Source organism: Manis javanica, chromosome 1, assembly GCF_040802235.1.
Source record: "Manis javanica isolate MJ-LG chromosome 1, MJ_LKY, whole genome shotgun sequence".
In the NCBI taxonomy this organism is placed as follows: Eukaryota; Metazoa; Chordata; class Mammalia; order Pholidota; family Manidae; genus Manis; species Manis javanica.
In genome coordinates, this window is record NC_133156.1 from 20,156,779 (window position 1) to 20,179,608 (window position 22,830).

Genomic DNA, 22,830 nt, shown 5'->3' on the forward strand with positions numbered 1-22,830 from the left:
CCCATTTTTGCCATTAAATGGCTCGATTTGGTGGCCAGTGTTGCTGCTAAGGAAAGCCAGTAATGTAATGTAATGAGGCCGTCCTGCAGTGGCACTGAGGGTCAGACAGAAGAACTGGACTCTCCTGGGAGCCTCACTAAGGGGTGATTAGCTTCCCCTCTGACCTATGAGCTATCATTGAGTTCAAATGACGTCATGATAAGATTTTCAGATAGAAAAGCTGTTCTCCTAAGCTTTTCACAACAGCAGAATAGGCTCTCATCTGCCTTTCAAAACAGAGAAAGCTAAAGCTCCTTTGAAGTGAGCTTGACTTTCAGTTCTTCTGTCGCCATAGATGGTCCGATGTCCATGTGGCTGCCCTGTCTTTGAGATAGTCCCAAATATGCCCCCCAAACACACAATGTCTGAAACCAGATTACAACCTTGTGTCCCAGGCATGCTGAGAAGAACTTTTCTCCCAAAATATCAGTTCCTATGACTGGACAGTGATTACGATAAGGCAAGTGATATGTAGTCAACAGATGATACCAGATGCTGATTCGTAACAAAATAAAAACTCCTGTGGCAGAGGGAAAGCTCCCTCATGAGGACCTCAGAATAACTGATTCCTCCTGTGTACGTTCCAATGTAAGTGTAGGTCAGTACCTTAGTGGTGGAGCTCAGGGGCATAAAATATTGACTCTCTCTGCCCTTGTTGAACTGAACTGTCCATTCAAGTATTCCTCACACTTCAAGTGTGCATAAAAATCACCAGTGGAATTTGTTAAAAATCCAGATTGCTGGCCCTGCTCCCAGACATTTTGAGTCTATAGATCAGAGGCTGTATGTAGCAGTGGACATTCTAAAAGGCATTGCTGGCAATTTTAATGCAGATGGTCCACAGACCAGACTGGGCGACCATGAATAAGGCATTTCTGTGTGACCGAGTGAACTACGGTCCTGGTGGAAAAGTTAGAAAGCAAGGTGGCCCTTTGCAGGTCCCTGAGTCAATCTATCTGCAAAATTAAGGGGCTGAGCATAGAGCCACCTTGCAACACAGCATGTCCACTCCTGGACATAAGCCCAAAGGAACTGAAGGGAGAGACTCGAACTAATACTTGTACGCCAGTGTTCAAGGCAGCATTATTCTCAACAGCCAAAAGGTGGAGACAACCCTAATTTCCATCAACCAATAAATGGATCTTTTTAAAAAGTGGAATATGCATATAATGGAACCATCCAGTCACAAGAAAGAAGTGACTGACACGTGTACATGGATGAACTATGAAAACACTGTGCTGAGAGAAATAAGCCTGACACGAAAGGATGGATATTGCACAATGCCGCTTAGATGCAGCATAGGGAACGTCATAGAGACAGAAAGTAGATTAGAGGTGTTCAGGGGCTCGAGGCTGGGGGGAAATGGGGAGCTACTGCTTAATGGGTACAGAGTTTGGGGTGATTAAAAAAAATGGAAATAGTAGTGACAGTTGCACAGAACTCTGATTGTACTTAATGGCAAGATTTTAAAATGGCAAAATTTACATGATACATATTTTACCACAACTTAAAAAGTTAATATAACATGAGAAACCACAAAATCACACATTTTAAGTGGATGGATTGTGTGGCAAGGAAATTATATCTCAATAGTGCAGTTAAAAACCTTAAGCTGAGTCAGTTCATTTAGAAAATTCCTCTTACTCTCATTGATCGATGGACCTGTTATTCAGCATTTTGCTGTTAACCATTCAGAACAGAATTATTTTATTTGAAAAATAAAAGAGGTCCTCCCTCCATGAGAAACTAACATTGCTTCTGCTTAGGCTCTGGGCTCTGCCCTTCATGGGGAGGAAGAAGAAAACTATCAATCTGTTAGTTTGGACATAGTGCAAGAATACTAAGTCAGGACAGGGAATCTTTGTGGCACAGATATGTTTTATGCAAATATGTTTTTGAGGCGTAATTGTCTGCATGTCCCTTAACCATGTCTCTGTCCTCAAATGACTTCTCTTTCTGTGTGTCCCTTTCTCAGTGAATTCAGCCACTTTCAAGAACTGAACCATCTCCTTCCACTCCGTGCCATGCTCCAAGCTCCCTTCCAGCCTCTCAGCCCTCAACTCCACGTCAGATACTGTTGGCACTATCTCCTCAAATTCACTACCATCTTTCCATTCCCACATCCCTTCCTGAGCTCAGGTCCTTATGCTCACTCGCCTCTACAGCCTGCATCGCACTCCGTTACTTAGTTACACGGTTGTGCTCCACAGCCACTGCCTCTTGAAGGCCAGAGACCCCTGCCATAATAATCGTCATTGTACCACTAGTCCCAGCACAGCGCCTGGCACCTAGCAGGTGCCCAGTCACTGCTTACTGGCTTGGTAAAATCTGTATCTACAACCCTGAGCTCCAGGGTTCTAAATGCCTGTGTGGTAATTCATTTACTCTGTAATCAACGAGTGAGCGAATGCTGAACGTTAGGCTCTGTGTTACATGTAGGAATGAGAGCGTGACTGACAGCGAATGGGCTAAACAGACATGCAAAGAATTATATGTAAATATAATTGATAAACGTAATAGTAGATGTATATGTAAAGTAGATGCACTGATCGGGGCAAAAGGGAAAACTTGAGGGAGGGGGCAACACCTTCTTCCCACATTTTGTAAGCTCTCCAAGGGCCGGGACAATTTTTATTAATCTTTGAATTCTCGTTTTAGTACCTGAAGCTGATGCTTACATATAGAAGAGTTTAAGAAATATTAAATAAAGGAATATGTGAACAAATGAATGAGGCGGATCATAACACGAGCACCAGATGTATTTTAAGGCCTCCAGGAACTTGTTTGCTAAGGACAGTATTTTTTTTCTCACACACATGAAGTGCCCAGAAATCTTCTCCTCGTTCTGACTTGGACCCACTTAGGTGTGGTGGTGTGCGCGGTTAGACAATGTGTGTGAGCCCCCCCTGCACGGGGCCAGGCAGTGTGTCCTGCTTTTCCAGTTGGGCATATGTTTATCAGGTGGCGCTGGGCTGGCTTCACACAGCACAGGGGGGATGGGCCTGGCTGCTGGCCCGCTGAGCTAGGCAGGCAGGGACCCCTCTGACCGTGCACAGGCCACCAAAGGAAAGGCCAAGCGCTGACCCTCCCCTCTGCCATCCTGGGCCACGTCTTCCATAATATGAGGATTTCATGATCTCATTTCTACTGCCTTTGAAAAAAATCCCTGGGAACCACAGGGATGCTGTTCAAATCTGTGTGGTTTCTGGGAGCTTTTGGAGGCTGAGATCAGGAAAGCAGAGCAGCCCCGGCACGGCCCCAGGGCACCTGCTCCACGGTGAGTGTGCCCCCCGACGCCCGCACCCCCGTCTGAGAGGGCGGCAAGGCCCAGTGCCCACAGGGGGCTGCTGCCACCTGCAAAGCTCCGCCCGCCCGAGTCCCAGGCACGCTGACTGTGACTGTGACTGTGACGGTCCCACCTGCAGAGCCGTGCAGACGCAGCCTTACTCACCTGAGCGCGGATAGGGGCTCTCGGGCTCCGAGGGGCTCCCTGGGGAGTGCGGGCCGCCGGCCGCGCACGGCGACGGGGAGAACGCGGGGCCCGGCGACAGGGGGAACGCGGGGCCCGGCTGCTGGAAGGCGTCGGGGTAGGTGGCGTTGTGCGGCATGAGCGGCTCCGCGTGGAGGGAGGCGCTGCGGAACTTGGCCAGGAGGCTGAGCTGCGGGTTGTACTCGCTGTGTCGCGGCACGAGCACCGGCGGGAGCACTGCGGGGAGAGGGGCGCGGGCGGTGAGCCCGGGTCACTGGAGGCGGGCCCAGGCGCGGGGTCGGAGCTGGGCACTGGCCGCCAGCACCGCACGGGCCCCAGCCTGCGGCGTCTGCTCGTTCTCCGATGACAGAACCGGGTTCCCTTGGGTAAGGGCACCCCCACCTTCTTTGTGCTCATCACGACACTGCCAAGTTGGTCCCCGCTCTTCCCAAAGCGTGAGCTTGGGACTCAGCTGAGCCCGAATGATGAGCACATCACAGCACAACGGCCAGAGGGGGACCGTCCCGGGTCGGCACTGACGGGCCGCCCGCTCCCTCCCGCACCGAGGCCACCAGAGCTGCCCCCCACCCGGCCTTCTGCGGACTGGATTTTCATTGTTCGACGTCTTTCTTTGATTCTGCCAATACAGTGAGTTTTTCATTTTAAAGCAAAAACCCATTTCTATTGCTTGCGGGAAGCCCTAAGCGATGTCTAGAATGTTTGCCCTCCAGAAAGCGCCCTGAATTACTTAGATGAGCAGCCGACACTTCAGGTGTGGTGCTGAAAGTAAAAACAAACGGTCTGCCTGTTTTTACCAGAAAGCTGCCCCTGAGTGCTGGGAGCACGACCCGCCCGCTACCGTGTACCCTGGACCGGGCGGCGGGCTGGACCCCTGCCACGGCCTGCCCACCATGCCAGAACCGTCACTCACTCGACGTGGCCATCTCCAGGGGGCGTGTGCAGCCCTGTGGTCTCCTGGGCAAGGCATGTGGCCGGTCAGGGAGAGGAGGCTCCCACGAAAGTGCATCCTACAGCCAGGGGAACACGCGCCCGAAGAGGGGGTGCATCAGACTGCTCTGGCCAGTGGGAAGGAACAAAGACAAACACCAGCCTTCTCCAGAAAGGGGGTGAATGTGTGTGTGCACACATGCGCACGCGCACACACACGGTGTGCGAAGAGCTCAGGAACAATACTTTCCTCTATTTAAAGCCACATTTAGGAACGACTGGCAGTCTCCCCACAACCCACTGTTTTCAGTCCTAGAAGGATCTCCAGCAACTGTTTCACTGGCTGTTTTCAGACCCAGACCTAAGATGGCTCCCCTCACCTGCGCTTGTGGGGGGGTGGCACCAAAACACCCTCTCAGCTCAGCTCAGTTGAGCTGAACGAGACCAGACACGGAGGCAGGGGTCTATGTTTACAGTTAATCTTATCAAGGCAAATTAAGACCTTCACAGGCCTCAAGAACTGGAAAAACATGATGACGACCCCAAAATACATCAAAATAAAAACTGGGATTCTCCAAAGCACAGAGCTCACATGTACACTGGAAACATCTGCTTTCTACACTTCTCTGATTACAAAATTCAGGGTTAGTTCCTCAAAACTGAACCTCCTCTCGTCTCTCTGATGCGAGGTGGCCCTTACCTTGCTGATGCCTGTCAATTGGGACCCACCTCCTTAGCTTTTAGAAGACACAGCGGTGTCAAGCAGTGAGCTCACCTGGGGTCTCCACCCGGCGGTAGTGATAGGGGTTAATGCACACCTCCTTCTGCTTGGAGCCGAACGGGAACTCGCAGCACTCCAGCGGCTTCAGCTCGTGGTGAGACTGGAGGTCAGGCCAGCGCCACACGCGGCAGTAAATAACGTGGGGCAGGCCCTTGCGGTGGGACACCTGCAGCCGCCCGTCCAGGGACCGGGGAATCGTCACACACTTGCTGGGCTGCCCCGGACAGCTGAGGGCCCTCTCCAGCTCATCCATTGCCCCTTTCTTCTTCTTTAATTTCTTCACTAAAGAGTCCACTGCCTTCTCCGCCCACTTTTCCTCTTCATCTCCTTGCTTCCAGCCTAGCAGTCTCTTCACTGCTGGGCTGGTGAAGGAGAAGAGGGAGCTGATGGGGGTGCTGGAGTGCATAAGAGGGGACCACGGGCGCCCGGCACCACAGCGAGCGCACAGACAGCCCTCACTGCCTGCAGGCCCTGAGGGAAGCGCGCAGCAGTGGCTCCCCAGGGACGTCACAGGTCTGCAGGCTGGGAAGTGTGTGGACTCTCTGTCTGGAAGGGGCTGGGCGGCTCTGAAAAACAAGAACAGCTTCTATTAGCTTAATCAGGATAGTTTCCAGAAAACTTGAAGGACTGGATACAGGGAAGAAAATGGTCTTCAGATATTTCATGCGTGAAAACTCTTGGTCATCTCGGCCTCTTCCTTCTCTTTTATTCTCTACACCCAAGCCTTGGTCATTCTGCCTTTGAAAGGTCTTTCAGATTGCCAACTTTTATCCCCATTCCCACCGGGACCTGAGGCGCCCCCAGTTACTGCAACACCCTCTGAGGTCTGTCCTCTCTGCCAATTGTAGCCCCTTCACTCCCAAAGGAATTTTTAGCAAGCCGTTTCCCTATTTAAGAAATTACAGTAGCCCCTTGGTTTCCCAAGTACAAACATCTCTGCCTGAGTTTTTAGGGCCTCCGTCATCTTTCCTCATCGCAATCTTTCCTCAATATCCCCATGCTTTGTCCTTCCCCATTTTAGCTTGTGCAAGTAATCTGTCTTCACTGGACAAAATACGTGTAAATGAAATAGAAGAAAATGAGGATCACTAATAATCTCACTACTCATATATTCTTCCAAATTATTCTCTAGGACAGGGTTGGACCCCTGGGAGTCCCACAGTCCCTTTCAGGGGCTGAGAGGTCCTCTCTTTTCCAACTACGATGTGTAGGTGTTAGATTTCCTTCATGCGCTTCAACCCAAATGACGTCATGGCAGAAGCAGATGTAAGAATCCAAGTGTTTCTATTGAGCCGGGAGTTAAAGAGATTTGCAAAGATACACAGCAATGACACTGCTTTCACTCCTTTTTGGGAAAAATATAGTTTTTAAATAGAAATGTTTCTCTTTGTTAATGTATGATGGGTTTATTATTGTCTTTTAATGGGTGAGTAAATATTTTTTAGTTTTTAATTTCTAACATGGTAAAAATTGGTAGATACAAGCCACATAAGCAGTGGTTCTTTGGAGTTCTCAGTAAATCTTAAAAGACAGAAGGGGCTAAGCCCAAAAGGTCTGAGGACTGCTCTCTAGAAGTTACTATAATCACATACGTAAATTCATACACAAAAAGTACCGGTGCCACATCTGTTATCCTGCCTGAAAATCAGCTGAACTCTTTGCCGCCTCACCTGAAGGAGACATTCCTTCCCAGTTGTCCGACAGTCCAGTTTTCATTTCCTGAGGCAAAACTGCATTTCCTAGTCTGACATAACTGGCTTAATGAAACAAAACCCTATCCTTGTAGATTTTAGAAACCAGCCACCGAATTACTGTTTAAACTGGCTGTTGGTAATGTTCCGGAGCAAACTGACATATTTTCAAACCTTGGAATCAATCTGGCTCATCATTTCCAACAGCTGCTTGCTTCGTATGCATAAATATCATTTTCTCTGTTGCATCCTTGGAGGGAAAGCTGCACCTTTCTGAGGGCAGTTCCAGCAACTTCTTCGGGCAAAGGTGCTGCTAATGAACTGCGGCTAGTGTCGTATTTATCAGGCAGCCCACGCGAGGAGGACGGCGGCCTGGTCACAAATCTCCGATGACATTTAATAAACTTTACGCCACGCTTACACCGCTTTGCTCCTCGCGTAGACTTTAGCGTGCACAGAGGGAAGCCACAATGAGAAGGGGAGCTGAGGGCTGGAGCTGCTCTTTCCACCTGGCAGGTGGACTTGCACTCAGTTTTATTTGGAAAGGTTGGTTTTGCAGCTTAACAATCACAAATTCATACTTTTAAGTCACTGTGTTCAAGTTCTGTTTCCTTAATCGAGCCCGGCTGCCTTGAGGCAATGGGTGAGGGGTCGGGAGCTTTGAAGAGAAATAACACGGCCCAGAGTAATCCGAGCTCCCAGAGAGCTTTGCATTCTGCTTGGTTTTTCACGGGACTTAATTTTAGTAATTAAAAGGCTTAGGTCAGTGATAGGAAAAGGCTTTTTCTAAAAAATGCTCAGCAGAGTTAAACTACATACACCGTGTAAAAAACTTTCACTCCATGAAACATACAGCGGTCCTATAACCAGCGTTTGTGGTTGTGTTTTAACTGTGGGTTCCTATGTATTAATGGCATGTGAAATCAACTTATTGGAACGAAACAGCTTTTATAAAAACAACAAAATGAACTATCATGCAGCACACCTAACAGAAAGAATTAGTATAATTTTACTAAAACTTTTCATTCACAGTATGTGTTCTGCGTGTGTGTGTGTGTGTGTGTGTGTGTGTGTGTGTGTCAAGGGTCATGATGCTAAATTTATTTGTTATTATGGGTGACAACAGAGGTTTGAAGAAACCGTACATTTCCTCAAACCACACCTGTTGGAATTTCTACCTTGATGAGTGACATTCAGGGGTCACCTTCCAACCCCATCCTTTGCGAAAACCCTGACTAGCCAAGAATCTAGGGTCTGAGAAACCTTGGTATTCAGAGTCACATTTCAAACTCTATCACTGTCTCACCGTGGCTCCAAACTATGGTGTTATTCCTACACAACACAGCTCCTGTCCTGTGTCTTGGAGGCCCTGCATTAAGGGAGGTAACAAAGAATCTCAGAGGAATGAACACCAAACTCAGCGTAGTCGTCTCTAGGTGGGGAAGAGAAGAGAAAATACCGAAAAGTTCAGGTTTACTAAAGCTGACTTTATTAAAATGTTATTTTCCTATTACTCTTTACTACCGTTCAAAAGAAAAAGTAAAGAAATTCTGACATATTACTATACGAATGAACGTTGAAGAGTCTTGAGTATGATGGTGAAGTGTTCACACACATTTCCCCACTGAGCCACTCCAACACTTGTGCGTGGTCACTGTGAGAAAACCGAGGCACGTCGGAAGTAGCTTGTCCAAGATGACACACCCAGTGAGTGAGCGGCAGAGCCCAGAGCAGAGGAGAAGGAACAACGGGCATCTTCCTGCCATGCTTAGACTGGGAGCAGCAGAGCTCTGGACCCAAGGCTGGGCCTGGGCGATGCTAAACGGGTGGCGATTGGGGGAGGAAGTGCCAGCCTCTCCAGAATGGGGATGAGCATCCCAGGCACAGTCCCGAGGGGGGCACCGGGGAGGGGAGAAAGCGGTGCACTTGGGAGACGGAAGGAAAGCCCTTGTGGCCAGGAGGAGAGGTGCAACAGGTGCGCTGGAGGAAGCTCATGCCGGACTTTGGAGGCAATGCACAGAAAAGGGATTTTGTTTTAAGTGCAAAGGGGAACCTTTGAATGGGATGAAAAGGCAAAGAAGTTGAGTGATCTGAGGCATTTCTAAATGATCACACTGGCTCCTTCGGTGGAGAATAAATCAGAAGGGGAGGCAGCAGGGAGCCCAGCCAGAGGACATGGCCGAGTACAGCTGAAGCCCTAACCGGGGCAGTAGCTGTTGGGGAAGGCGGGATGAGGGGAGGGTTGTTTTGTTTTGTTTCATTCTTTAAAGACGGGGCTTCTTGAGAGCATCTTACAGAATGAGAAGAATTAATCAGGAAGGAGAGATCCCTGCTGCAAAAGATAAAGAGCGGAAATGGGGCCAGAGAAGGGGAGAGGAGAGGAGGGCAGACGCAGGTGCGTTTCTCCATCTGGTCACAGGAGGAGCAGGGTGTTTCCTCTGAAAGAGACTGAAGTCTCTCAGTGACGGCTAAGCAGGACTGGGAGTTGGAGGGGTGAAGGACTGGGGAGCAAGGACACCATGGCAGGCCGGAGAGTGGGAAGGCTGGGGTGTGCTCTGAAATACCAGACAGAAAACAAAAGGCACGTTCCTACAGAGGCCAGTCCCAGCCCGGCTGAGGACGAGGCCACCGCAGGGTCCAGCTCCCAGGAGCTCCGGGAGGGGCAGATGTCCTCTCAGAGGGCGAACAGCGCCCGCTGCTCATCCCAGAACCCGAGTCCTCCGCCACGGGGCCCCGTTCCGCTTTACGATGCAAGGAGGTGCCCGGGGCTGGGTGAGGAGGCTGAATGCCCAGCAGCCCCTTGGGTGCTCATCTGCAAGAGCTGCAAAAAATCACTACAGGAAACCTCCAAAATATCAGGTGGTCACATGCCTATGACAGTAGGCAGGGCCCTCGAGTGGGGAAAAAATACCACTTCTAAATTTTTTGTGATGAGTATGCCCCTCAGCACGTGGAGCTTAGGACGTCAGAAGAAATTCTGAAATGCTAATACAGAGTATTTATGCTCCTTACAGACAAACAGTGATTGAATGGATTGTCTTTTGAACGCTTAGAGGACGGAGCTGGAGATAAAGACTTTCACTACTCAAGGATGCTCAAGATGCAGACACTAGCTGCTTCTGGGAGGGGAATGCTGGCTGAGACGAGTGGAGACGTCTTATTTCCACACCCTTCTGCAGTTTCTATCAACTGAAAAACAGCTCCAGGGTCAGAGACAAAACAGAAAACTGAGAGGTGGAGAACGGCGGGTGAGTGGGGGAGACTCTGCCCATCTTTTTCGAGGCATTGATTCTGTTTTGTACTTCCATTTCTTTCTGCATAAGCTTTTTATTAATAAAGACCGTTTTTTTACCACCCTTCCTCAATGCATTTTGAAGCAGTGTGTTATCACGTGACTGCTAATCATGTTTATAAAATGGGTAGCATTTCACTGCTGGCAGAGCAAGTCTTCCTTCCCTCTATTTTTGTAACTCTTAAGGTGTTTACGAAAAATTCCACTTTCTCAAGGAGAGTAAGAATCAAGGCCAAGTATTTCAGCATGAACAATTCATCAATTACAAACTGAAGATCCTCAGAGGCCTATTTTGTACTGAGTTGTTTATAGACTGGCAAATAACTGCTGCCCTTAAAAAAAAGAATCAAACTTCCCATACCTAAGTAACCTCAAAAAGAATAAACCACAGCTTATGCAACACACGGCATCCTAAAGGTGTTCTTACTCCAAGCAATTCTGACCCATGAACATCTGGGCTTACTACAAGCATAAACTTGGGAGAGATTATTTATCTTACAAAATGAATCATAACATAAAGGTATGACTCAATTTACAAAAATCTGATTCATGTGCAGCTTTTTCAGGAATAAATATCCTTTCGTTAAATAAATGTTTAGCAAATTCTTTATGAGGTAGTTGCTAGAATTAACTGCTACACCTTACAAAGTTTACTTTTCTAAAGGTATAGTTCTTTAGTCAGAAATAATCGAGATTCTTCAGTAGAATTAAGAGATTTCACTTTACAATCCTACTTCTAAGATATAATTCTAACTTTTAAAGTATATTCTGCCCATCTTATCTAAATGTTTTCACTGGGCACTAAAGAATATCATTGTTAGCAAGCTGGAAAAATCAAATTAGTTTTGGGGACACTTTATCTTATGAACTCTTTGCCCATTAAAACACCAAACATCCTTAAAACTTTAAGAATTTTACAACCATTCCAGCTTTTTTGGTAAGCAATACAGGATTATTTTACCAATGTGGCGAATAAACCACTTTAAAAAAATTGTTCCCAGCATGCCCTTCGGAAAACAGATAAACTGTATTTTTCTAAATATCAGGTGATACCCTGATATCCATGTCAAGTAGCTTAGCTCATATTTGGAAAAAGGTCATTTTCCCATTTCTTTACATGGATGTTTTAAAATTGGTTTTGTAAATAATAAGGTACATTTCCACCTTCTCACTGTTGTATAGTTGCCTCAGGACGGCTTGGTGTTGTTTTTTAACCTGTTTAGGAACAAAAGAAATGAGCTGGCCTCCAACGCGTGCATACATTCTCTCTCTCTCTCTCACCCACTCTCTGTCTTCTATCTGCTGCCCTGCCCCTTAATGAACGCAGTTCAGCTCAGACACGGGGACTGTGATCTGGTGGCACAGCAGGAAGCGTGCATCACAGCCACGCCACATAGAGGACAGAAACACTGCTCAAAACTTTTCCTACGTTTCATTCAGAACCTCTCACATGTCAGCACCCAAGGATTATATATGGGGCTTCCTCAAAAAAAAAATTTTTTTCACGGATTTCCATAACTCCAGCCTGTAATGACAGTAACCACACAAGCCACCTGTCACTTTCCCTCTTCCCCACTTTGGTCTTCTGAGAAACGCAAATCTACAGAAGAAGGAATGGCTGTTTCCTCAGCGGTCCCCAAAACAGGTCACTGCCTTCCACTGTGCTGGGGTGCATGACGAAGAATAGGGATTGTTCCTAAAAAGCCCTAAAAAATTTCCCCAGGGAAGCCATCCCCAGGACGTTCTCAACAGTTTCATTCATTCTTTGTTCCAGTCAACAAATACCCCCTGGGTCTCCTGCGGTGCGTGGGCTGCTGCGCTGTGAAAACAAATCTCTAGCTTCCCGGCTCGGAATGTTCACCTAAGGAATGAGAAGCCAGTACACATGCCATCACACCGCTGCAAATATTTACAGTTCTAAAAATGTAATTAAGGTTATTTTTGGGGGCTGTTTCTGGCTTTTCTAAATGGTTTATGGGGATGCACTGCTTGCTTTATTTTATTTTTATTTTAAACAATGGCAACTTCATCACAGAGTCTAGAACTCAGGGCCAGCGCAGAAGCCATGTATTTTCTTCATTCACCAGGCCCAGTGAGCCCCACCGTCTGTAACTGGCGCCCACAGGGCGGTCTCCCCGTCCCCTAGGCCAGAGCTGGGTGGACAGCGAGGCACGAACTTGAGCCGATCCCACTGGCTACATTCTGGGCCTGGTAGGGCTTCTTGCCAATGTGGAAACAGTATAACTATAACCAAGTACAGTCCTAAAATTTCTGTGCTGTGAATTCATCTACCTCTTCCGCTCCATTTGGCATTTAATTGTTGCTTCCCACCTTGCAAGCAAACGGCCTCCTTAGACCCACAGCCTGGATTCTCACTGTTGAGGAAGAACTCCAGAAACTAAAGACAAAACAGAACCCAAACCTGAATCTGTGCAGGGGTGAAAGGGAGCCGCACCCCTGGGATGAGCTCTGTACACTCCCACGCCAGAAAAACAGAAGCCCAGAGGAATGACAGAGGGCAGGCCATGCTGGGAAAACTTGTGTCAGTCACGGCAACAGTGATGAGATACACACAACATGGCATCACCGGATGGCGAGGCTCGATCGTACCCCTGACTTGAGAGATTTAAACCAGAGGGAATTTTACCTCTTGTTGAAGCCACCCAGGACAGACAGACATAAGGAAAGTGCCTTACGAGGTTATGGCTGATCACCCATTAACCAAAAGGAGAGCCAGGAATGACGAAGTCCTTGTGCAGAGCAGAAATTCTTCCCATGTGGATTCAGTCACTGAATCTGGACTAATGGGTCGATTTTTCTGTGCTGTGAACTCATGAAAGCCAAGAGAAGATGCCCCGGCATACAGAAGCATGGCGCAACCGAGTGTAAAGAAACCATCAGAAAAGACACTCTCAACCTTAAAATGAGGACAAGGCCACAAACCAGCTAAACGAAGCTTTTACTATGAATCCTTAGTTGTAAGACTGGATCTACAAAAGGCCACATTTTGACAAAAATACAACCGAAACTTTTCATCACACAGCCTGCTTATGTATGTACATCTTATCAGCCCCTTGAATGTTAAAATTGACATCACCGACTGTCCATAAAAATCCCAGTCCTTTTAGAATGAGATGTGTCCTACTATATCAGAAACAACATCGCTATTTTCTCAGTAGGTTTGAGTTTTATTCAGCAGATTTCTCAGTGAGGCTTAACTTCAAAATAATCAAGCATGAAGCCATAATGGCCACAGATCAACAGTTGCACACTTGAGCAGCAAAGCAAACAAAGTGACTTGTACTTTTAACCAAAGAAAAAGTGAAGACATTCCTAAGCAAGCTCTCAAACAGAATACAAGGTAACGCTGTTCCCCAGTCTTCTAGTAATCCTGACACTTTATTTGCAAGACATTTTTAGTTGCAAAATTAGGACAGAAGGTACAAATCATGTCTTCATTTGGTCTACTGATTTAGTAGACTCGTTGAAAATCTAATTTTGTCTAAACCACAAATACCGATAAGAAGGTAATTAACAAAAACTGGTAGGATTGGGTGGATTGTGCACTTACTTGGGAAACAATTTGCCATCATCTTATAAGGCTGAAATCTGTACAGCGATTCCACAACCTGGTCAAATATCCTAGACTAGCTTTCAAGCATTAGATAGAAATGGTTAATGCAATCAATTTCTTGGGTTTCTATATGCATTTTAAAAAAATGGACTGAATTTTTTCACAGTGGTTGCTCAGAGTAGGGGAAATATTTCATCTTGAAGTTTTTAAAGTGATAGGTACATAGTCACAGAGAGTTAGAGGTGTTTATGGGTATGTCCTGTCGGGTCATAAACCAACCCGTTGGGGAGGCACTGCCTGAGGACACCACCGTGCACACTGCGGGAGACGGAGCAGCATTATTCCACGTAACAAAAACCTGGAAATAAACCAAACACCAGCTGACTGGATAATGAGTAGATAAATGATGAAATAACCTCACAATGTAGTATTACATAGTAAAAAATATATTAACTATACCCACAGACAAGGATTAACCTTAGCAACAATGTTAATAAAAACCAAAGTATAGTCTAGAAGGCCACACAGAGTATGAAATCAATTTTATGAAAATTAAATATGGAAATACACATGTGATTAAATTGTATTTTAAACATCAAGATGATAAAAACACAAATTTCAAGATATTAATACTTGAGGCAGAGGAGTAGCCCAAGAGAAAGATGTGGTTAGCAGTGTTGCATCTGACATTATTACTATATTAATTGACTTAAACACCATCGCAGATGCAGGTAACATGGTCCCTATTGCTAATTAACATTTCTCAGCAGATTGAATTTGAGAATCAAAGTCACATCTGTGATTGAGGAGAAGCAGGGACCCTAATCTACAATCAGAAGAGCCTCAGAACAAGGACTAAGGTTAAAAACACATGTTTCTTGGGATCCACTATACGTAAGTCACGAAGCTATAAAATGGACACACGGGGCGTTTAGCGGGCTCCCCGAGTTCCCGGCGCTGTGCCCTCATCTGTGCCTCTCCTACTTCCCGACCCCTTAGCCTCCCTCCTCAAAATGCAGCCCCTGCGCAGACTCCTCGGGACCCCCAAGCTGAAGGTGGTCTCTATCGCTGCCCCTCATGCTTCACGCTTCCCACATGCACTTGTCCCATGTGGCCCCACACCGACTCGGGTGCCAGCAGAGAGCCTGCCCCCTCTGAGGGTGTGGTCCCTGTACCCCCCACATGAAGTCCCCCTGGGAATCCTGAGCCTCCTATTAAAAGGCTGGCAGTTACCAGTTACTCCTCGGCTGGGCTTCCTGACCGGCTCGCCGTGTCCCCCTCTCCCACCCACCCCCCTGGCAATGATGGCTGCCAGTTCTCTCTGGATGGTCTGGTGGTAAAGGGGCTCCGAAGGGCCCAGCGGCCACTCACCCCACCTCCCGCAGTCCGCCCCAGCCGGCGTCTGTTGGCCTCAGGTCAGACGAACCAGCTAGATTCCTCTACCTCCCTTCCACCTTAAAGCCTCAAATTCACGTCTTTCTCAGTGTTCCCAGGTCATTCTTTTTCTCAAGAGTCCCAAGACTCTACAACCACATATACTGGTCATTCCTATTGGTAATTAACAGTATTTATCAGCAGATCAAATTTGAGAATCAAAGTCACATCTGTGACTTTGCATTGCAAACAGTATTGGAATCATCTGACTAGATGCCCCTTACTAAAGTGTGAGCTTCCATACATTTCTGCACCCATTAGAGGGTCTAACACATGCTTCTCCTACCAGCACAAGTGCATCTGCAGCCAGACACGTGTGTGTGTGTGTGTGTGTGTGTGTGTGTGGAGGGGGCTGCCCTATGCAGTATAATATGTTTACGGACAGCCCCAGTCTCTAACCACTGTATGCCAGCAGCACACCTCTCTGCAAACCATGACGACTAAAAATGTCCCCAGATACAGTCAAATACCCCCCGGGGGGCAAAAATCGTCATCTGTTGAAAACCACTGGTTTAACATAAATCACAATTCTTCTCAATAATCAAAAGATCTTGAAAATTTTAGGTATCTACTATTGTTAAATAAAAATGAAATATTCCGGAGAAAGATGTGTTCAACATGCATTTAAATAAAAGAGAAATTATTGCCTTACCAGCACATTGATTTCATTTCGAAATCTAGGCATAGAAAATGTAGTGCTTTTTGAAAACGTTATCCCAGGGAATATCGCCCAGTGCAGTTTAGGCTGAAGATAATAGAAGGATTTGGATCATGGCTTCCGTACTTAGATATTGATCCTCTTGAATGTTTTCAAGCATTTTCTGGGCAGCTTGAAACTTTGTGATTCAGTGTTATTTAGAACCACCTTTGCAAAAGCAAACGGTTCAGACGTGAGTTTTTGTAACAGAAAGGGAACAATCGCAGTTTACCTGCATCAGAGAGTAATGCACAGTTACAAAACAAATTTGAAATTATTTGGTTTTAAATTAAAAAATATAAAAGAAAACTATCCTCTCCCTCATTCTGTCATTCCATTTCTACCCACCCAGCTTATAGACTTTCTACTTTCTAAATATCTTTCAAAACCATCTCTTCCTCTCCATACCTGTCACCTTCGTCCACCTTCCCAAATGCCTTCTACAAACTGCCAGATTTCTAAAACACCCATCGGACATTCTCATTTAACAATGAACCAGAACTCTCTGCAGCATGTTTGCAAAGGTGAAGAATTTCCCATCTTCTCTGCCCTTCCGTCCCCTCCCCAGCCTTTCTCCGTCTTCCTTTCCTACCTTTTAAATTCAACTGGGATAGAGAGGGATTTTCTCCTTTTGATTTTAAAAGCAATTTTTGTTTGTTAAAAAAAAAAAACCTAGAAAAATATGGAAAAGTTCCTTAAAGAGAAGGCAGAATAACCACTGTTCATCCACACAGAGATAATAATTACCATTACTATCTACGTGGACTTCTACCACATTTTTCTAAATAGACATATTTTAAAATAGGATTTATAGATATGGCTTATATTCTGCCTATTTCAATGAATGACACTGTAAACATTTTCATGATACTAAATATTTCCTTTCTTTAAAGATGTGTGGTAGTCAGTTATATTCAACTTTTAATTTTAACTCTAAGTTGTATTTTTACCTCACTTGTAATATTTTGTGCCATAATTGGAAAAAAAGAACAGATTTAGGCTAGTCCTTGCACAGATTTTTTAAGTTGGCTTGCAAGAGTTGCAGAGTTCTGGAGGCACATTGCCTCTAGTCAACTTGGCGAGGACCTTTATAGTCCTAATTATGTAAGTTCTACATTAAGCTATTTATTACTACAAAAATTAAAACATTTTACGTAAGGTTAAATTTCATCTGATCATCAACCATAATTTCTAATTCCCTGAGTGCTTTCTGGTATAACTACTGTTACAAAGTTGTTTTTCTTTTTAGATATTTTATTCTGCATATTCATACAAAGAATATAATGTTAGCTTTAATTTTTTTAAATATTTATTCATTAACTTGCTGGAGGATATTTTTCCATGTTAGTATTATATAAAGCTACATCATTATTTTTAACTGCTGCATAATGTTTCATATTATGACAAAGCCCTTTTTTGCTGAAGTCCAACTTGCCATTCAAAAAAAGTCTATCACAGAGCAGGAAATCTAAGATATATTCATGTTTATCTGTTTGAAAATTGGCATCCACTTAAGGAATGTGCAATATCTTGAGAAGTAATTCTAAGACAAAACTTTTCCTAAATAATAAAGAAGGAAATATAGAACTTGATAACTTGCTTCTAATAAAAATAGAACATAGAAGAATTTCTATTTTTGATAAATGCTAATGAAATAAAACAAATATGTAATTGGATAAAAAAGATAGATTACATTTGCATTTTCAGCTATAAGCACTCATTCATAAAGACCCCAACTTACAAAGAGTTATTTATCCAAAGTTCATGAGTAGGGATATTCAGGGGTGATGGAAATGTCCTGCGCCCTAACAAGGCAAGGTTTACACAGACATGTGCAACACACACCTTGATTTTTGGTCTGCAGAAAAAGGAATTGAAATTTTAAACTGCTTTATTTCTGTTAAAGATACTGAATTTACAATGAAAAACTTTCCCTGGAAGAGATCTCCAAGCCTAGATGACTTCATTGATGATTTCTACCAAATATTGAAAGAAGGTAATACACAAACTCTAAAGAATATCAAGACAATGGAACACTTCCCAATTCATTTTATAAGGGCAGCGTGACCCTGAAACAAAAATCTGATAAGGATGCCCTAAGAAAACACAAATATTGCTCCGAAACATAGATATAAATATCCTTAACAAAATATCAGCAAATCACATTCAACAGTTTTAAAAAGGTTAACATAATACTTCATGACCAAGAGGAATTTATCACAGAAATGCAAAATTGGTATTGCATATGAAATTAATCAACATGTCCCACCATATGAACAGAATGAAGGAGAAATGTCACATTATCATCTTAATGAATGCAGAAAAAACATTTGACAGAAGTCATTATCCATCCATGTGTTTCAAAAAATCATTAACTTTCAGTAAACTAGAAACAAAAGGAGATTTCCATAATCTTTAAATGGCCAACTATGAAAAACCTATAGTTAACATCAAAATTAGTGGAGAAATACTGAACATTTTTCACAAAATTGGAAACTGCAAGAAAACCCACTCTCACCACTTCCATTCATCATTGTACTGGATACCCTCACCAGTGTTACAAAGCAAGAAAACAAAATACAGGCATAAAGCTTAGAAAGGAAGATATAAAACTGTGGTCACAGACAATAAAGAGCAACAAAGGATATCCCAAAGAACCTACAAAAATCTCCACAAACTATTGAAACTAAAAAGTGAATTTAGCAAGTTACAGGATACAACATAAATGTACAGAAACAATTATATTCCTAATTATTAACAGCAAACAAGTGGAAAATGCCATCAGTAAAATCATTTACAATACCATCAAAAACCATGAAACACTTAGAAATAAATTTAACAACAACAACAAAAAAATGGACAAGAACTCAACAGTGAGTATCGCAAACCACTACAGAAAGAAATTGAATGGAGAATTTTATCATGTTCGTGAATTTACAGATTCAAGAGCGGTAAGATTTCAGTTCTTCCCAAATCAATCTAGGGGTTCCATGTCATTTTGATTAAATCCCCAGTAGTAATTTTTTGTATACATTGGTAAATTTTGATTTTGAATTTTTGAAATTAACAGGAAAAAGTAAAGAATTTAGAATATCAAAAAATCTTGACTGCTGGGATCAAGAGAAGGAAGAATCCAGATTTCCTGGGCACCTGGGTGATGGTACGTCATTCATCAGATGAGAAGGAACAGATTGGGGCAGCGAAGTCTGCTTTGGATGTACAGCCTGAGGCGGGGAGGCGGGCAGCGGTTTGGGGAAGCGCCATATCAAAGCGGAACTCAGCCAGTAAGGTGCAGGGCCAGGAGCTCAGAGGACAGGGCTGAGCTAAAGGGATGGAGCCCCTGATTCATCAGCATTTAAGGAGGAAAGGAAACTACACTTTGGATTAAATTGCATAGCATGCAGAAAGGACAACGTCTTACTGAATTATTCCAAAGGCCTCTAACTGGTCTAAGCTTTTGCATTTTGCCCGTTTGTCGGTTCTTAGCACAGCAGCCTGCCCGTCCCTATTAGACGTAAGCCAATCTCATGAACCTTTTCTGCTCAAACGCCTCCAGTGATTTTATTCATTCTAAGTGAAAACTAAGTTCTTTCAATGGTCACAAGTCCCTACAGCACTATCCCTTTCAACCCCAGTGGCAATTAGAATGAGCATCCATCGCTGCTCCCCCCTGACGTTTTCCCTTCTGCACTCCCCCCGCTCTGCCCTAATTGTCTCCTTACTTCCCCCTGGACCTCCCAGGCCAGCCTCGCCTACGTTTGTTTCTACGATGGTCTGTCTCAGCCTCTTCACAACTTGACTCTCGTCATCTCAGTGAAGCCTTCCCTGGCCACCTTATTTTAAACTGTAACCCTCCCTCAGCTTCCTGTCACCCTTTTCTGCTTTATTTTTCCCCAGCAGACTTACCGCTAACATATCACATATTCTAATTATTTTAAAAAAATGTATTAAGGTGAAATTCACATCACACGAAACCACCCGTTTTCAAGTGACAACTCAGTGGTGCTTAGTCCATTCACCATATAACACCACCGCTGCCTCTTTCTAGTTCCAAAACACCCCCACTGCCCCAAAACAAACCCCACGCCCTTTACCCAGTTTCTCCCCATTCCCAGACCCCACCCACCTCCCCTCAGCCCCTGGCAACCACCAATAGGTATTCTCTCTGAATGGATTTACCTGTTTTGGATGTTGCATGTAAATGAATCATACAGTATGTGACCTTGTGTGCCTGACTTCTTCCAAGTACTTAGCATGATGTTTTCAAGGTTCACATACACACAAAAACTTGTCAATTCTACTGTTAATGAACACTTGGATTATTTCCACTATCATGTTAGGTAAATAGTGCTGCCGTGAACATTTGGGTATGTGTATGTTTGAGTCCCTTTTTCAATTCTTTTGGGTATGTACCTGGGTGTGGAATTACTGGGTCATACAGTAATTTTATGTTTAACATTTGAGGAGCTTCCAAGGTGTTTTCCTTAGCAGCTGATCCATTTTACATTCCGAACAGAAACCTGTGTTCCGATTTCTCCACATTCTTACCAATGCTTGTTATTTCCTGTTTATGTTTGTTTGGTATATTTGTTGTTTATTACAGCCACTTCGGTACAGGTGAAGTGGTACCTCATTTTGGTATTGATAAGCATTCCCCTAAAGACTAATGGTATTGAGCTTCTTCTCACATTTGTGGGCCGCGTGTTTTATCTTCTCTGTTGAAATGTCTGCTGAAATGTTTTGCCCACTTGTAAATGACGCTGTCTTTTTGTTTTGCTGTGAGGGTTCTTTATATATATATCCTGGATATTCAGATACTGAGATATGATTTGAAAATATTTCCCCCCTTTCTGGATGTTGTCTTTTTACTTTCGTGATAATGCCCTTGGATGCACAACAGTTTTAAATTTTGATGCCATCCAATTTATTTACTTTCATTTGTTCCTTGTGCTTTTGGTGTTATAATCTAAGAATCCATTGCCGAATCCAAGGTTGTGAAGATTTACCCCTATGTTTTCTTCAAGAGTTTCATGGTTCTGTGTCCTACACTTAGGTCGCTGACCATTTTTAGTTAATTTTTGTAATAGTGAGGTAGGGGTCTAGCTTCATTCTTTTCCATATGTCTATCTGTTGTCCCACCACTATTGGTTGAAGAGATTATTTTTTCTCCACTGAATAGTGTCAACACCTTTGTCAAAAAATCAAATTGCCGTAGATGTTTGGGTTTACTTCTGGACTTCCATTTCTCTTCCGCTGGCCCCTACGCCTGTCCCCACGCCTACGCGCAATGCTCAGATCACTGCAGCTCCATCCTGAGTTCTGAACCTGGGAGGTGTGAGCCTTCCCTTTGTACTCTGTGCTCCCTTTCTGAGATTGATTTATATTTTTCTTATTTTTATTGTTTATTGCCTCTTTTTCCCCACCACAACATGGGCACAGGATGTGGATTTTTGTCCATTTCGCTGCACCCCAGCACACAGAAAAGGTCCAAGCGTAGAGTAGGTGTTTAATATTTGTTAAACGAAAGGATGGGCTCTGAGAAAATCGAGGCATCCTCAGCTCAGAGAAAAGGGTGGGGTAGGAGGGGACGAGAGGAAGGAAATGCGATGGGCAGGCGAGCGATTCCGGGCAGAGGACTGGAATGGCAGGAGGCAGGGGTGACAGAGGCCTTGGGCTGCACGGCCAGGGGACCCTGTCACGACCGTATCGGCAGGGGAGCACCAGGGGAAGCAGCCATGCTGGTGTGTGAGTCAGTCTCTGGCAGTTCAAATGCACTAAAGTGAAACATCTTTTAGTTAACTATCATGTGGAACATTGTACATTTATCAAAAACAAAACATCAGATAAGATGAAACAGAATGAATAACAATGAATTGTTTTCTCTGAACTTGAAAACAGCTTTTGCATCTTAGCTCAAGAGTTGCCACTGCTTTTAGTATTTGTAAATAATTATTCTTGATATGTTAATGCAATTTTATGGTCATATCAGAAAACATATTCTGCGATGCTAAAATGCCATACTGACCTCTGAAAAACATTCTGAACAGAATCTTAAATAAATACATTTATCATCACATTGTATCAAATTAAATAACTGGCCAGTGACATCATCAAGGCTGAACACTGTTGTTTAATGGGACAGAAGCCAGTATAGAAAAAGCAGAGTTTCTGATGTGGTGCAGTTTTAGGAAAATGTACTGGCAAAATTTCTTTGAGGCTCATTGCTGTCCTTCTCAGTGTAAAATTTAAAAAATTTAAATAAGGAAGTTTGAAGAGCACCATTCCTGTTGAATATATATGTAAACTGCCACTGAATAATTGTATGCTTTTTAATAACAGCAAATATGGCTGACATGAGATTGAAGCAATATATGGCCACTTCACAAATCAATCCATGTGGTCCCATCTATTTTCAAGTTCTGTTACCGTGCATTCACTTGGTTAACAGAGAAACTTAGCCAGAAGATGCGAACATTCTTCTTATTTAACATTTTTAAACTCAACAAGGTGTGGTCGATATAATGTGGCAGCGTCTGATTTATTAATGGAGTTGGATACGCATCCCCTCACCTTCTTGCACTGATGATGTTTTAACACAGTATGTGAGGTACACAAACTGTCACTAAAAATGCGGAGCTCTGGGGCTTGCAGGTGCTCATTGCTCTAACCAAGCTCCAGGGAAACCGTGCAATGGTCCTGGTCCTGGGCAGTCACCCCAGGTATAAATTACGGTCTAGGGGCTTTATTCCCTGGACAGACAGCCTGGAAAGAACTTTGTCTCACTGGTCTTCAGCTTAGTAACCTAATGACCAGGGGCGACTGACCACCTCATCTGCAAAACCCACCCCAGGAAGCAAAACTGCTATGCGTCCCTCAGATCCCCGCTCGGCCTCACAGGGCTGGGA

At 44.4% G+C, this 22,830-nt stretch overlaps 1 protein-coding gene across 1 annotated transcript in view; it reads right to left on the bottom strand.

Moving 5' to 3' along the window:
• The window catches only part of SMAD9 (SMAD family member 9), a 49,165-nt gene that overhangs the window by 12,084 nt on the left and 14,251 nt on the right, over positions 1 to 22,830 (bottom strand). Inside the window, exons 3-4 of the mRNA XM_073229379.1 lie at positions 5,232 to 5,803; positions 3,491 to 3,745 (exon numbers count right to left, since the gene is read on the bottom strand). Coding sequence (XP_073085480.1) covers positions 3,491 to 3,745; positions 5,232 to 5,643 — 667 coding nt within the window. The 5' untranslated portion in view covers positions 5,644 to 5,803. The remainder of the gene's footprint in view (positions 1 to 3,490; positions 3,746 to 5,231; positions 5,804 to 22,830) is intronic.